Source organism: Schizosaccharomyces osmophilus, chromosome 2 (assembly GCF_027921745.1).
Source record: "Schizosaccharomyces osmophilus chromosome 2, complete sequence".
Taxonomy (NCBI): Eukaryota; Fungi; Ascomycota; class Schizosaccharomycetes; order Schizosaccharomycetales; family Schizosaccharomycetaceae; genus Schizosaccharomyces; species Schizosaccharomyces osmophilus.
In genome coordinates, this window is record NC_079239.1 from 2,458,014 (window position 1) to 2,473,264 (window position 15,251).

General features: G+C 38.1%; 6 protein-coding genes across 6 annotated transcripts; 3 read left to right on the top strand and 3 right to left on the bottom strand.

The window, feature by feature from the left end:
- Window positions 1–205: 205 nt before the first annotated feature.
- On the top strand, window positions 206–5,674 carry bgs3 (cell wall 1,3-beta-glucan synthase catalytic subunit Bgs3; the record flags this gene model as incomplete). The annotated part of the gene is made up of 1 exon (XM_056182404.1): window positions 206–5,674. One exon carries the CDS (start codon window positions 206–208, stop codon window positions 5,672–5,674), a length of 5,469 nt encoding a protein of 1,822 aa, XP_056037712.1.
- A 928-nt stretch (window positions 5,675–6,602) lies between these two features.
- Window positions 6,603–6,877, top strand: rps3001 (40S ribosomal protein S30; the record flags this gene model as incomplete). Its single annotated transcript, XM_056182405.1, has 2 exons — window positions 6,603–6,641; window positions 6,728–6,877. The coding sequence occupies 2 exons, from the start codon at window positions 6,603–6,605 to the stop codon at window positions 6,875–6,877; spliced, it is 189 nt and encodes a 62-aa protein (XP_056038424.1).
- A 459-nt stretch (window positions 6,878–7,336) lies between these two features.
- On the bottom strand, window positions 7,337–9,742 carry fcp1 (RNA polymerase II CTD phosphatase Fcp1; the record flags this gene model as incomplete). The annotated part of the gene is made up of 6 exons (XM_056182406.1): window positions 7,337–7,580; window positions 7,632–7,933; window positions 7,986–9,140; window positions 9,202–9,286; window positions 9,339–9,425; window positions 9,477–9,742. 6 exons carry the CDS (start codon window positions 9,740–9,742, stop codon window positions 7,337–7,339), a joined length of 2,139 nt encoding a protein of 712 aa, XP_056037714.1.
- A 539-nt stretch (window positions 9,743–10,281) lies between these two features.
- rbd4 (rhomboid family protease) lies at window positions 10,282–11,228 on the bottom strand (the record flags this gene model as incomplete). Its single annotated transcript, XM_056182407.1, has 4 exons — window positions 10,282–10,585; window positions 10,639–10,704; window positions 10,781–10,997; window positions 11,042–11,228. 4 exons carry the CDS (start codon window positions 11,226–11,228, stop codon window positions 10,282–10,284), a joined length of 774 nt encoding a protein of 257 aa, XP_056038666.1.
- Window positions 11,229–12,028: 800 nt separating this feature from the next.
- Window positions 12,029–13,072, bottom strand: SOMG_03619 (zinc finger C2H2-type, ZNF277-like protein, implicated in transcriptional regulation; the record flags this gene model as incomplete). Its single annotated transcript, XM_056182408.1, has 3 exons — window positions 12,029–12,332; window positions 12,391–12,600; window positions 12,657–13,072. 3 exons carry the CDS (start codon window positions 13,070–13,072, stop codon window positions 12,029–12,031), a joined length of 930 nt encoding a protein of 309 aa, XP_056038665.1.
- A 581-nt stretch (window positions 13,073–13,653) lies between these two features.
- Window positions 13,654–14,766, top strand: atg4 (Atg8 deconjugator Atg4; the record flags this gene model as incomplete). The annotated part of the gene is made up of 2 exons (XM_056182409.1): window positions 13,654–14,078; window positions 14,229–14,766. 2 exons carry the CDS (start codon window positions 13,654–13,656, stop codon window positions 14,764–14,766), a joined length of 963 nt encoding a protein of 320 aa, XP_056038310.1.
- Between the last annotated feature and the right edge of the window lie 485 nt (window positions 14,767–15,251).

A 15,251-nucleotide genomic window follows, 5' to 3' on the forward strand; every position in this document is an offset into this window, starting at 1 on the left:
TCTTATTGCCAATCCTGCAATCTATGGTCAAGTTTCCTTCTCACATCTAGGGTTCTCTTTTCAAGGCACTTTGTAACAACTCATAGAGGGGTTCGTTACCAGTTGTAAAACATTGCACTTTTATATTTTTGCTATCTTACATAATCTTTTGCTTTTTACTTTCTTTACGCATTCCTTTCTAATAATTGCTTGATCAGCTCCCCTAATGTACCCATATCAAAGATCCGAAGAGTTTTCTGCTTCTTCTACAAATGGAGCAGGTGAGGAAACTCCCATCAACTCCAACTATGGTTCAGAGGCTTATTATGGCGGTCGCCACACGCTATCGCCTCATGTCAATCCTTTTATGAATGAACATGAGCAAGAGGATGCCTACTCTGATATCCTTGAAGAAGCTCCCAATGAAGAAGCTGTATATAATTCTCCAGAGAGACCTAGCTCTTCCGAAGAGTTCGTTTCACAAGACGAGTCCAACGTTTCCGCCGGCAGTTCTTATATGTTCCCCTACAACCGGGGGCATCCATTAGCCAAGCGTCATGATTCTATCATGGTTGATGAGTTTGGCCATGAATACATTGTTGAAGGTGAAAGCATTGCTTCAACGGACGAAGCAATTGATTACGATGCTTTATATGCTTCTTGGACTGCCGATAACAAGGCTCCAATCCTTGCCCTCGATATTGAAAATATTTTCATCGAACTCGCTATGAAGTTAGGTTTCCAATGGGACAGTATGAGAAATATGTTTGACTACCTTATGGTTATGCTTGATTCTCGATCATCCCGTATGGCTCCTCAAGATGCTTTGCTATCCGTGCACGCTGATTATATTGGCGGTCCTCATGCCAATTTCAAGAAATGGTACTTTGCTTCCAGAATGGATCAATTTGACTTTGCCTCTGGTGTCCCTTCGTTCATTTCTCGTGATCCTTCTAATCAATCACCCGTCTCAGATCTCTCTGCCGTAAATGCCCTTTGGATTTCTCGTATGGATGATTTGTCCAGCTATGAGCGTGTTGAACAATTAGCTCTTTACCTTTTATGCTGGGGTGAAGCCAACAATGTTCGTTTTATGCCGGAGTGTTTGTGCTTTATATATAAGTTGGCCTATGACTATCTCATTTCCCCTCAATACAAAGAGCAAAAAGATCCTGCCCCTAAAGATTATTACCTTGATCATTGCATTACTCCTTTTTATAATTTGCTGCATGATCAACAATATGAAATTCGCAACCAAAAATACGTTCGGAAAGAGAAGGATCATGCTGAAACTATTGGTTATGATGATGTCAATCAAATGTTTTGGCATGCTAGCGGCATCAAGCGCATTAAGCTTCTTGATGGCTCCGGAATCATGAAAGCACTTCCCTCTGCTAGAATTCACTTGCTCGATCAAGTTCAGTGGAGTCGCATTTGTTATAAATCATATAGGGAGTCTCGTACTTGGTTACATTTTATAACCAACTTCAACCGTATTTGGATTTTGCATCTTTGCGTCTTTTGGTATTTTACTGTTCATAACTCTCCCACCATTTACACTCGAAACTTCCACTATTTGGAAAATACTCAGCCTTCTCGTGCCGCAAAATGGAGTGCACCTGCGCTTGCCGGTGCCGTTGCCTCCTTTATAAACTTTTTGGCACTTTTGCTCGAAGGTTATTTTGTTCCTAGAAGATCTCCAGGTGCCCAAACTGTCTTGCCCAGGTTGATATTTGTAGCAATCTTGCTTGCTCTCAATATTATCCCTGCCGTTTTCATTTTTGGATTTTCTAACGATCGGCAACAACATTACAAAAGTCGTGAAATTGTCGGCTATGTTCATTTCTTTTTTTCTATTGCCTGCGTTGCCTATCAGACTTTTGTACCTTTATCTGGTTTATTGGGTCCAAGGTTCAACTTTCGGGGTTCTAGAAAATATCTGGCCAATAAGTATTTCACCAACAATATTGTAACTTTGCCATGGCGCCGTTTCCTATTGTCAGTTTGTTTGTGGGTTACAGTATTTGTAGCCAAGTTTGTTGAGTCGTACTACTTTCTCACTCTTTCGGTTCGTGATCCTATCCGATTTCTTCAGAAAATGAAACCTTACGATTGCAGCGATTACTTAATTGGTTCAGCTCTTTGTAGGTACCAGCCCAAATTTTTATTGTCGCTCGTTTATCTCACAGACTTGGTTTTGTTCTTCCTCGATACCTACTTATGGTACATGCTAATCAGTACTATTTTCAGCATCGGGTATTCCTTCTCAATTGGTGCCGCGATTTGGACTCCCTGGCGCGTACTCTACTCGAATTTGCCTAGACGTATTTACTTCAATTTATTGTCTGCTAAGTCATTGTCTACTGATTTCAAGCCTAAGATTTACGTTGGTCAGATATGGAACAGTGTAATGATTTCCATGTACCGTGAACACTTGCTTTCTTTGGAACACCTAAGGGGCTTGTTGTACGAGCAAGTTGGATCCGAGTATTTCGGGAAACAGACTTTCCAATCTCCCAAGTTTTTCATGGAGTCAGCTAAAGGAAAATCAACTAGGAATAAGTACTTCTTGGCCACTTCAGAAGCAGAAAGAAGAATTTCATTTTTTTCACAGTCGCTTTCTGCGAATCTGCCTGAGGCTATGCCGGTTCCTAAAATGCCTTCATTCACTGTGCTCATTCCTCACTATGGTGAGAAGATTCTTCTGAGTCTTCGGGAAATTATTCGCGAGCAAGATCCCATGTCGAGGATAACTTTACTGGAATACTTAAAACAACTTTACCCTCACGACTGGAATTGTTTTGTTCAAGATACTAAGTTGATGGCTGGTGAGCCTAGTCCCATGGATAATAAAGATGATGAAAAAGCTGAGGGGTCAAAAAAGAAGAATAATTTCCTTAAAGAAGACCTTCCTTTCTATTGCATTGGTTTCAAGTCTACGGCTCCGGAATATACTTTGCGTACTAGAATCTGGGCTTCCCTTCGCAGTCAGACACTGTACCGTACTGCAAGCGGTATGATGAATTATTCTCGTGCTCTGAAATTGCTATATCGCGTTGAACACCCTGCGTTATTGGATGAATGTAGTGGAAACTTTGAAAAACTCGAGCACGAATTGGAACAAATGGCTTATCGGAAGTTCCGTCTTTGCCTGTCCATGCAGCGTTATTCAAAGTTCACTCGCGACGAATATGAGAACACTGAATTTCTTTTGAGAGCACATCCCGAACTGCAAATTTCATATTTGGACGAAGATCCAGCTGAGGATGGTGAGGAGCCAAAGGTGTATGCAACTCTTATCAATGGCTTCTGTCCTATAGAAAATGGTCGTCGCTTACCAAAGTACCGCATTCGTCTATCTGGTAACCCCATATTGGGAGACGGTAAAGCTGATAATCAGAACATGGCTCTTCCATTTGTCCGCGGTGAATATCTTCAAGTCATTGATGCTAATCAAGACAACTATATTGAGGAATGTTTGAAAATCCGCAGTGTCCTTAGTGAATTTGAAGAGATGGATGCAGTTACCACGAATCCCTATTCTGCCTCAGATAAGCATAACTGGCCTGTTGCTATGGTTGGTTCTCGAGAGTACGTATTTTCAGAAAACAGCGGTATTTTGGGTGATGTTGCTGCTGGTAAGGAACAAACTTTTGGTACGTTATTTTCTCGCTCTTTAGCCTTAATTGGTGGTAAGTTGCATTACGGACATCCTGACTTTTTGAATACAATCTTTATGACCACCCGAGGTGGTGTTTCTAAAGGTCAGAAAGGTTTACACGTCAATGAGGATATTTATGCTGGTATGAATGCTATGCAGCGTGGTGGACGAATCAAACATTGCGACTATTTCCAATGTGGTAAGGGACGTGATCTCGGTTTTGGTACGATTCTCAACTTTACTACGAAGATTGGTACCGGTATGGGTGAGCAGTCGCTTTCACGTGAGTACTTCTACTTGGGAACTCAATTACCATTCTTCAGAATGCTTTCGTTCTACTATGCACATGCAGGCTTTCATCTTAACAATTGCTTCATCATGATATCAATGCAGTTATTGATGCTTGTGTTTGTTAACCTAGGCGCCATGTATCGTACTGTTCCTATCTGCAAGTATCAATCTAGCGGTAGTGTCAATCAGGGACTATATCCAGCTGGTTGTTACATGTTGAAACCAGTTTTGGATTGGATTAGAAGATGCATTATATCTATTTTTGTTGTTTTCTTCATTTCGTTCTTGCCTTTGATTGTGCATGATCTTCTAGAAAAGGGTGCCCTTCGTGCTGTCTCTCGTTTGTGTAAACAGATTATCTCATTTTCCCCTATGTTTGAAGTGTTTGTCACTCAAAATTACTCGCAGTCAATCATTACCAATTTAACCTATGGTGGTGCTCGCTACATTGCTACTGGCCGTGGATTAGCTACTACTCGTGTACCTTTTTCAGTTTTGTACTCTAGGTATAGTGGGGGCTCTATTTACCTCGGTGCTCGTTTATTGCTAATGTTGTTTTTTGGTACAATGACGGTATGGACCACTCATTATGTCTATTTTTGGTGTACAATGTTTGCATTGGTTATATGCCCATTCCTTTACAACCCTCACCAATTCTCGTTTGTTGACTTCTTCGTTGATTATCGTGAATTCCTTCGTTGGCTGTCTCGTGGTAATAGCAAAGGACACGACCATTCCTGGATAAGCTTTTGCAGATTGGCTCGTACAAGGATCACTGGTGTTCAGAAGAAGCAAAAGGGGTCACCATCCAACAAGCTTGCGATGGATACCCCTCGTGCCAGAATCACAAACTTACTCTTTACCGAAATTCTTGTGCCTGCTTTCTTTTGCTTTTTCTCTATTACTGCATATACATTTATGAACTCACAGCCTGGATTGGAGGATACTTCGCGCTCAGTGAACGGCTTTGTTCGTATTTGGATAATGGCAGCATTGCCTATAGCTATTAGTATTGCTATGTTATGTATCTCTTTGCTTGTATCGTGTTGCCTTGGCCCGTTGATGAACAAATGCTGTAAACAGTTTGGTGGTTTCATGGCTGCTATCTCACACGGTGTTTGTGTTGTTGGATTGGTTTTTACCTTTGAGGCTTTGTGGTTCTTGGAGGCTTGGTCACTTTCCAAGACGGTTTTAGGATGTGTCGTAATTATCTCGATTCACCGATTCCTTTTCAAGTTAGTCGTTGTATTCCTTCTTCCACGTGAAGTATCTGGCGGTGAGACGAACTTTAGCTGGTGGGATGGAAAATGGATTAGCAGAGACATTCCCATGAAACCTATCCAATTTATTCGGGAGTTTTTCTGCAAGATCATTGAGTTAAATCTCTTTGCTATGGACTTCATGTTGGCACACTCCATCCTGTTCTGTATGGTCCCTGTACTTATAATTCCATTTGTGGACATCCCTCACTCTGTTTTGTTGTTTTGGCTCCAACCTAGTCGTCAAATCCGTCCTCCAATCTATACCCGTAAGCAAAACCAGCTTCGCAGAAGAACGTTTTATCGCTACTCACTTTTGTTTACGCTTCTTCTCTGTACATTTGTTGCAATGATTGTGGTACCGCTTGTTCTTGATCATAAATTGGGATACACATTTAAGTTTAATAACTCCAAGAAGTTCTTCCGGTTAATGCAACCTACAATGGGCAAGGTCATCAACAGTAATAAGAATACTACCGATTAAATGTGACATGCCTTGACCGAATCTTGAAAGATGTACTGTTGCTTAAGCCATTATCTGGTAAAGAAGTTGGGACTCGAATTATCTGAGAGAGAACTCTCAGTATTACAAAATTGCAAATCATAGTTCCAGTTTAAATGGAATTATGCACAAATTTTATATTCATTCGGTTATTTCTTTATCCACTTTCCACCTTCTAGCATGAATGTATGCTATAAAAACAAAAGTTTGCATATACTTTATCATCTATGCCAAATTTTATCTCTCGTTTATATCGTAAATTTTATGGATGCTTACTTTGATCGCATTGATCCGTTGGTGAACGGGTCTTTCCCTTTATCTTTTTTCTTTTATATTTTTTGTTTTCAGGCCGCCATTTCTGGTCTAAGTAATGGGTGACCGCTTGATGTGGCATCCGAACTCTTGTAAATAGTTCGTCGATTTCTTCTTTCGTTCTTTTCCTCTATATTACTCCTTATTTTTATTTCTTAGATTTATTCTCTATTTTGAAATGACATGACTGATGTTTTTCATGGTAAACTTAAAGATCGTATGTAGGTTGTCTGTATTACAAATTTATATGGCATATTGTTGAGAGGACATGCATGTGCAAGTTTCTAGGTGCTGTTTTCATTGTTGTACATGTTTTCTATGGTTAAAAAAGGAAAAATGAACATTGCAAAATAGCAGTATAGACTGTGTGAACCGTTTGGGATGCGTTTCCTGAAACACACCAAACGAAGGCATAGGGAAATGTTTGAAAGAAAGGGTGACGAAGAGTGGAATTTTTTTGAGGTAACATCCTTATAGAGGTAGCAATATTATTAGCCGTCGAAACAAGCTTCGGGCGGAAGCGAAGACAGCGTGACTGCTTTATAGTGAACTCATGTTAGCAGGTTTCTAACATTTTCATTTAACAACTACAGACAACATGGGTAAGGTTCACGGATCATTAGCTCGTGCCGGTAAGGTAAGTTAATACATGAAAGTCGAAAGCATGCTGTTTTACGACTTTTTCGATTATTTTGTATGAACAGTGAATTAACATGTTTGTAGGTGAAATCTCAATGCCCCAAGGTTGAGAAGCAAGAAAAGCCCAAGCAACCCAAGGGACGTGCTCACAAGCGTCTTGTATACGTTCGTCGCTTCGTCAATGTTACCAATATGGTTGGTGGCAAGAGAAGAATGAACCCTTCTTCTGCTTAAGTGCTATAAACGTACTTGAATACAAAATTTGTATCATCAATGAATTCTTCTCAATTGATTGATTATATTCTTTAAGAATTGGCTGATTAATGTAATCCGTTATTTATGCGATTTCAAGTTGCTAGTGTAAAATAGGTTGTTTGTAGTGAAGTTCACGTAGACGATCAGACAAGTATAGTTTTGTAGGAAAGTTCCAACTAACAGCTAATTGCTGAATGTGTTATACCATGGACAACTAAGTAGTATTGCGGATGAATCTACAGGTATTTTTGAAAAAGATTGTGATTTTCATTTGGTTCTGCATTATGAATACCAAAGCCTTCTATTTGCTTTCCTTCAATATGCATACGTGTGATATGAACAGAGTTTTGGAAATGAAGTACTAAATAGGAGAATAAGAGAAGAGAAGAGAAGAGAAGAGAAGAAAAAAGAAAAGAAAAAGTGAGAGAAACTTGTAGCTTATTTTTCTTTCTTGGATAGCTCTTCTTCCATCAACTCAGCAAGATCTTCCAATCCCTCCGATTCATTTCCGTTATTGCTTTTCTGTTCTTGATCCGAGCTTTCTTTTACACCCTTTGCATCATTGAGCTTTTTGCGTTTTTCATCATCGGGTTTGGAAGGGGTTTCATCATCGTTTTTTCGTTTTTTCGAGTCTAATTCGTTCTCTGCCGGTGATGATGTCTCACCAATATCTATAGGATTTCTAAAACAGTTAGTAAATGAGACGAAAACATTCAGGCAATTGACAACTTACTCTTCATTATCATCGCCATCGCTCAAATCTCCTAATGCATCTTCAACATCACGATCGGCTTCGTTCCAATCAATGTCGTCTAGCTCACGTTCATTAATTTCGTATGTTCTCTGCTCATCATTCGAATCTGAAGAGTAGTAATGATCAGATAGTGCCCTGTCTGGAAGATCATAACTAGGATACAGCAAATAGTTCGACTCCGAAAGACGTTCCCACGCTGAAATTGATTCAGTAAGCCAATTTAGTTTGACAACTCGAACATTGCCAATGTTTATTGCCGTTTTCACCTTTTCGGTACGTACCTAAATGGTCAGTCAAATACATATCAAACAGTAATAGGAGAATATTGCATACCTTTGCCGCGATTAAGTGTGTTGGAGATTCGTCAAAGTCTATGACAATTTGTGCTCCAAATGTCATTGCCCATTTTGCGATATCGCTACTTAAAACATCTATCCCTAGTGGGATAACTCCACTGAAGAGAATCCTACAGCCTTTTAGGACTTTGGATTTCATAGAAGGAATGATTTGTTCCACGTTAGCATGTATTTTTTTCGTCCGGTTTTCGTTTTTTGATTCTTCATCGTAATACACTCGATGAATCCTTGTTAGGACTTTTTCCAAATGAAGCAATTCTTTGTCCCCTCCATGTAGTAAAGAGTGATCACGCTCATCCTCCTCAAATAATGCAATTTGCTGTTTCGCCAATGGGCGTTCTGATTTTTGCAACTGTAAAGCAGTAAACCTCTCCTTGTTTTGTTCCTCCAAAGCTTGCTTATCTTGCAAAAAAGTTTCTTTTAAAAGAGTTCGTTCTGGAATTGTTGAAGAAGTCTGTGATGAAGAAGAAGAATCAGGCAAGACAGCATCTTGATTGGTGTTCACGTCTACACTTTCCTCCTGTTCATGTGAAGTCTCAATAGGTGGATTATTCTCTTGTTCAGGAAGAGGGGTGGGTTTAGCAAGGAAATTACTGTTAATATCCCCAATTCCAACAAAAAATTCAAAAGGTACGACTTTAATGAGATTCGGATTCCAATCCCAGATGTCACCACGGTCATCGATTATGACAACCATGCTAGTATCACAAGGAAATAGTCGTTGGAGACTCTTCTGAGTTAAACTTCCGCTATCATCACGGGACAGAACACGATCCTGAAATATTTTTCCTTCAGGATCAATAAGTTTAGCTATTTCTTTGGCGTACGCTTTCGTACCCATAGTATATATATGTAATTCATACATGCTACTAATTCGTGTCAGAAAGTCTTGCAAACCTGGTCGTAGCTTAATGTAATAACGAGACGAATATGTCCTAAAACCTTCCTGTAGATAAAATGATCGGACATCCTTTAGCAGATGATAGTTCGCATTCGAAGGGTCGGACATCCACTCTCCAACAGTTGGATCGACTGTTGCGTGGATAATCGTTTGATCCAAATCAACAATAAGAGAGAGTCTTCGTTCATTACGCAGCCGGACCACATTTTGTTCTTCTATACGATTGGCCTCCTACATATTAAAGAGTTAATGTCCGTTTCTTTCTTTAGGATAAAAATTATTATTGACTTACGTCCAAGCTTACAGTCAAACCGCCGGTATCGTGGGTCATACTGATATTTGCTCTTGCCATGTCAGAGTATCCCATGTAATCTTGGCTATTTATTGTTAGTATACCTTTCTTTAAAAAGAAAGTGAGCGTCAACATACCTGGTGATATTTTCTCCGCAAATCGCACACAACCCTCCGTAGTGGACTTCATGAGTACATGGCTCATGTAGTTTTGCTACTACTTTTCTTTAAGAAGAAAATGTCAGAAATTATGGATCACAGACGAAGCGCACATACAAATTATTGTTAAGTTGTTCATCATTATTTACTTCCCACTGAACTAATTCTCCTTCCACGGGACATTCAAACTGCTCAATAAATTCACGATCCACGTATTCTTCAGTGCCATCATCCCGATCTTGCTTCACCTTTGTGAAAAACCGGTACAGCAGCAGTGGAGTATGCCTTTTCACGTAAGTACCTGCTGGTACTAGACATTTTGCAACTTCAATTGGATAATTGAGAGTGTTGGGTAGACGAATCGGTGTCAGTCGTTCCGGCATAGGTATTGACTTCTATTTGGTATTTATTAAAAAAACTAATCACCTCATACAATGAGTAAAAATACAGTGTTTTAAGTCTTTTTATCTTGCTGTTGCATTCGTGACTTAATGGTGTTGCACAGATGAAACTAGTCACTATAGCAAAATAACTTAGTATAATAATCGTCTTAAGGGTAAATTTGATATCCTTACGGTGATAACAATATTTACGATTAAATTTCCTGAAATTGAAAAGTACATATTAATTAAAGGGACAGGCTTGGTTAATTATGCCAAGATTTCATTTAATATTAAAAAGAATGTTCTCGTGAATGAAATTCACAATGTGTAACAGAAACAGTAAGGTCAAAGGAAGTGTATTAATTCATAAACAAAGCCACGAATGTTTTCAACTGGGTGACTGTAGAATTTCAAGTATAAGTATCCTTAACTTAGCTGATGAGGCCTATTAAAATGGTAAATTCAAGAACATTGGAGACAAAGGACAGGAAGTCATGCTAACAACGCTCAGAAAAAAGTTCGGCCTATTGTACATACAATTAAACAATTCCTGCACTGTTACTACCCAAGTCTTGTACAGGTAAAGCATCTCGCTGATAATAAGCAGCCTCTGTAACAGAAATATAGTTAGGGATTGCATCCACTACACGAGAAAGTTTGGTCTCTATCCATACAAGAAATCCCGCACGAGGTAGCAAGATATCAATATAAGCCAAAGAAAAGATAATAGAAAGAACAACGGCGGTTAAGTGTAAAACAACGCTCTCAGAAAAATCAAAAGGAAGTATCAAAATAGGGGCGGCAAGAGCCAAGACCATACGAACTAATTGTGGAATTGCCGATCTAAAAAAAAATTTCGTTAAATTTCAATAAAAAACAATATTAGTTGTACTTACACCTTGGGATGAAGGTCATAGAAAAGATTCATCAAGTACATTGTCAACAAAGAGAACGTCCATCCACTAAAACAAATGTTAGTCAATTTTCATTGGAGATATAAAACCAAAACTGATTGGGCTTAAAGGCAAGTTAACATACCTAATTCCAACGAAAACACTATCAGACTCAGAGACGTAACAAGCGATTAAAAAGGCGATTCCAGGAATAGCTTCCAAAAATCCAAAAAACATAGCAATAGTACATAATGTGCCGTATCTTCTCTCAAAACGAGGCATTAAAAAGAATATACCGGCGAGACCGAAAAGGAACGTTAAAAACCCATGGTGAACTAATGGATAAGTGTTCAGCGTATGAACTACACAACAGTTAATACTAAAACAGGTAGTAGCCTTCACGTACGCCTAAATAGGGCGATATTGCTCACGCTTAAGCCAAAGTAGGAGGTGACAGGAAGAAAAACGTTTAGTATGCCACAGACGAATGTTATGAGTGCAACTGCAACAGTGAATAGAGGTATCTTTGTTAATAATAGATCCGCAAACTGTTGGAAGCCTCCTGTGACCTTATCTCCTAACTGGATTGCCATTTGGTTAAATTCGCTATAAAGTCTACTTGAGTATGAATAAGTAGAGTAATAGAAAGGTAATTAATAAAAGAAGCTGATTTTTATTCTCGTGAATGAGTAAAACAACGTAAAATCACTTCAATGTTAGTTTACCAAGGTGGAACATGTAAGGAATTGGACGTAGTGATGATTAACAGTTTCCTCAATACATACATTTTTTATACTTCATATTCTAAATACAATTGATTTCTAAAGTTAATAAAAGAAAACAAAAAGTTGTTGCTGACTTTTGACTAAAGACTCCATGATGCTTATCCCAATATCAAAGGTAAAGAAACTGAGTCATAATTGCTTTTAGGTACTACCAAAAGTCCATCGTGTGTCTTTTAGTATTCATTTTATTGTTTCTGAAAAGATTTGCTTCCTATGTACAATTTAAAAACTAGACGACTCCATCTTAAATATATTTTAGTATATACGCAGCATCATCCATAGATAAAATAAATAATCGAACCTTTTTCGTATCCTTTTTTGTGCATTTATTCTTTATAATGTAAGTTCTGTTCGCAAAGAAAGCTTGGTTCTGCAAATATAGTTGAACAAGATTGCTTTTACAAAATAAAACGCACGTACCATTTCCATTAAGAGTTTCAAGAACTATTTGCAAACGTACAGTTTGAAAAGGTATTCTTTATACGAGTAAATTGTGAACGCTCGGGGTTTAAATTATGGTCAATAAGAAAGGTAGTTGGGGATATTGAAAGGGCATTGGGGAGATTACTAAGATCTTCAAGACTTATTTTATAAGAAATAGAAGATTATCATGTATCTTCTGCAGATTCATCGAGAGAAATTATTAATGCATCATCTTCCAAGACTGGAATGAGCCATATAGATTCAGTCCAAAAAGGATCGTTTTTCTTAGGGATGTCTTTTGACTGAGTAGCTCTAGCATAATTAATAACGCGGATTGTACCATAAATGTCCAAATGGTATAGCTTTCGAATAGAGAATAGATCCCAGTTATGGATTGTTTTGCAATGTCGAAAGCATTCCTCGGGTTCTAATCGTTCCTCACAAAATACACATTTAGCGATAATTGGTTCTGCGTCCTCATCGTTTATACTAATAAAAAAAAGTTAGCAAAATCTCTTTAGTATATCTTAGTTCATGAGAAACTTACTCAGATACAGTTTCTGAGTCATTTTCGTCAGCCAGGAATTTGTCGGCACTGGAAGAAGCAAAGGGTTTTATAATGGAAGCATAATTTACGATGTAGTGCTCATCATATTTGGACGACTTTGAATTCAATCTGAAATGTCGCTTTCTGTACATGTGATCATAAAGGATGTCAGCGTTTGGAAAAGACGCAGAACAAAAAAGACAGCGAACTCTAAGCGAATTAGTAAAAATGATCCTTAGTAAAAAAAATAAAATCGGTAGACATACTCCTTTAATTCTTTTTTCATTTTGCTTAGAAACAAGTCAAAATAAACAACGTTATCCGATAATCCAATGTTGAGTTCATGAACGTCAAAGCTATGTTCGAACCATTCTTCACGTGTGTATAAATGTTTTGACCCACAAAAGAGACATTGAAATAATTTTTCCTTTCCGGCTGCTCTTTCCTTTTGTTGGACTTTTAAGACACGCTTTAAGGCGTCCGCTTGTGAGTTTTCAAGAAGCTCTTTTGGATTCTGTGCAAAAGATCTATTAGCTTCTAAATGAGAGAAGACTTCGGGAGCGCATAAAAAAGCATTTGAACTCAAAGCAGCCAAAGGGATATCATGAGGTGTGTCCAAGTGATGAATGAATTCCGTAGGGGAATACCCTTGTGATTTACAGCTAAAGGGACAAGAAAGCATTGAAGGCCAACCAAAAAGGAATCAACGGATGTTTGACACAGAACGCAACGAAGTAGAAATGGAAAATCGACCACGAAATCCACGGTATGTTTTACACGTCAAAAACCCCAAGTTTTTATGGAAAATTGTCCTTGGAAATGACACTGGAAAGCCAATCTTACGGGAAATCCTAGTACTTGTGCAAATTAGGTTGCAGGCGTGAATTGGGTCTCTTTGACAGTATCCAATGTAAAGTACCTAGGTTCGTATAGCTCGTTAAGATGAAATCTAGTTTAATTAGTAAAAATAATTTCGATACTGTTGTCTTTTCTCGTTTCAAGAGTTTTTTGGTTAAAATTGATGAATATTTGTTTACATAGCATTTAACGAAAATGAACGATTGCGCAGAAAATTTACCGCTCTACAACGCAATTTCGAATTCTCATGTCTCCACTTCTGTGAACAGGGAAAATGCAAAGCAAGCCTTTGCGATAGTAAAAACTGGGAATGGGCCAATGCCTTTTATAAGCCATTGTGATCCAAAACGTCCTTCATTACTTATAAAGATATTATCGAAATTCAATTGAAAAAGAAGGAAGGGCATGGAGCTTATGGCACGCTTTATAGAGCGATATTTACATTTTGCTCCTTCAAATACAGAACCTCCAGGAACATTGATATGGTTTTTAGGACATTCTTACAAAAGTGAAGATGGTCGATGGCCGGAGAAATTTTTAGTAGACTCGTTTTCGCTGATTACAATTACTTATCGATCAGGAATTGAAGGTTTAGAAAATTTGGCTTCTGATGCTGGCTGGGGATGCATGATTCGATCTACTCAAACGTTGCTAGCTAATAGTATTCGAAAGTTATATCCAGAAAAGCCTTTTTTTAGTATAGTGAATTTGTTTGCGGACGAACCAGCTGCTCCATTTTCAATTCATCAATTTGTGTCTATTGGAAAACAATCCTGTGACATTCCACCTGGGCAATGGTTTGGTCCGAGTGCTTCTAGTACATGTGTTTCGTAAGTTATTCGATTGATATGTCTTCCAAAATTGAAAGGTTTTAATGTTTTCTTTGCTTGTTGCTAGTATTTTGTGTGCGATCATGCTATCTGCAGTTCAAGTCCTTTCATGGAAGAATCTAAAGGTATATACGACTAACATATTTACAGACGACTTTGTGAACAATATGACGGCCTTGACTTAAATGTATACGTGGCCAAGAATGGTACAAGTGTTTATCGAGATCAGCTCTTCCAAAATCCATTTCCTATACTACTTTTAATTCCTACGCGATTGGGCATTGATACTGTTAATGATATATATCATGAGCAAATTTTACGCGTTTTTGAAATTCCTTCGTTCGTTGGTATAACTGGTGGTCGGCCTAGATCTGCGCATTATTTTTATGCTCGACAAAACCAACAGCTTTTTTATCTTGATCCACATTGCACATATTCTGCCCATACAACAACTCAACCGGCCTCTGAGGATACATTCCACACAGCTAGTTTACGACGGATATCACTTCAGGAACTAGATCCGTGCATGGTTTTTGGGTTTCTCCTTAGAAATTCGGACGAAGCTGATGAATTTGAGCAACATCAGAAAAAAATCGCAGATATTGTACAATATTTTGACGTTGAACCGAAACTTTTGGATTCTCAAGATGACTTTGTGATGGACGAAAACTTTGATGACTGCTTTTAAGGCTGCAAGATAAATTACTGATGGCTAATGATTTTACTTAATGACCTACAATTATTTAGTTTTCTTATAGCTATGCCTTTGTAACTCGACGATGGTTGTCCTATGGAAAGCGTACTCCGGATGAAGTATTGAAGATTTCCCTGACAAATAGAGAATCCAATAATTCTTCACAGATTAATGATTATACATTAAAGAAAAAATAACTTTATTGAAGAGCGTCTCCAACAACCTAATGTCTATAATGTCTGAAGTTTAACATCTCATCTTCGTATTTATAACGGATCGATTGGAATTTCACTCATAGGCAACTTAATATAATTATTTATGAAAGCATAAAAAGGTTACTTTCGTACATCTGGAGATTATTAATTTATCAAGTTGTATATTATCTCATAGGCTGACTTTCCCATTAGTGAATAAGGCACAGGAAATTATTGAAGCGAGTACTTGCTTAAAATGGTACTCCAAATCTAAAAAGGTTCTTA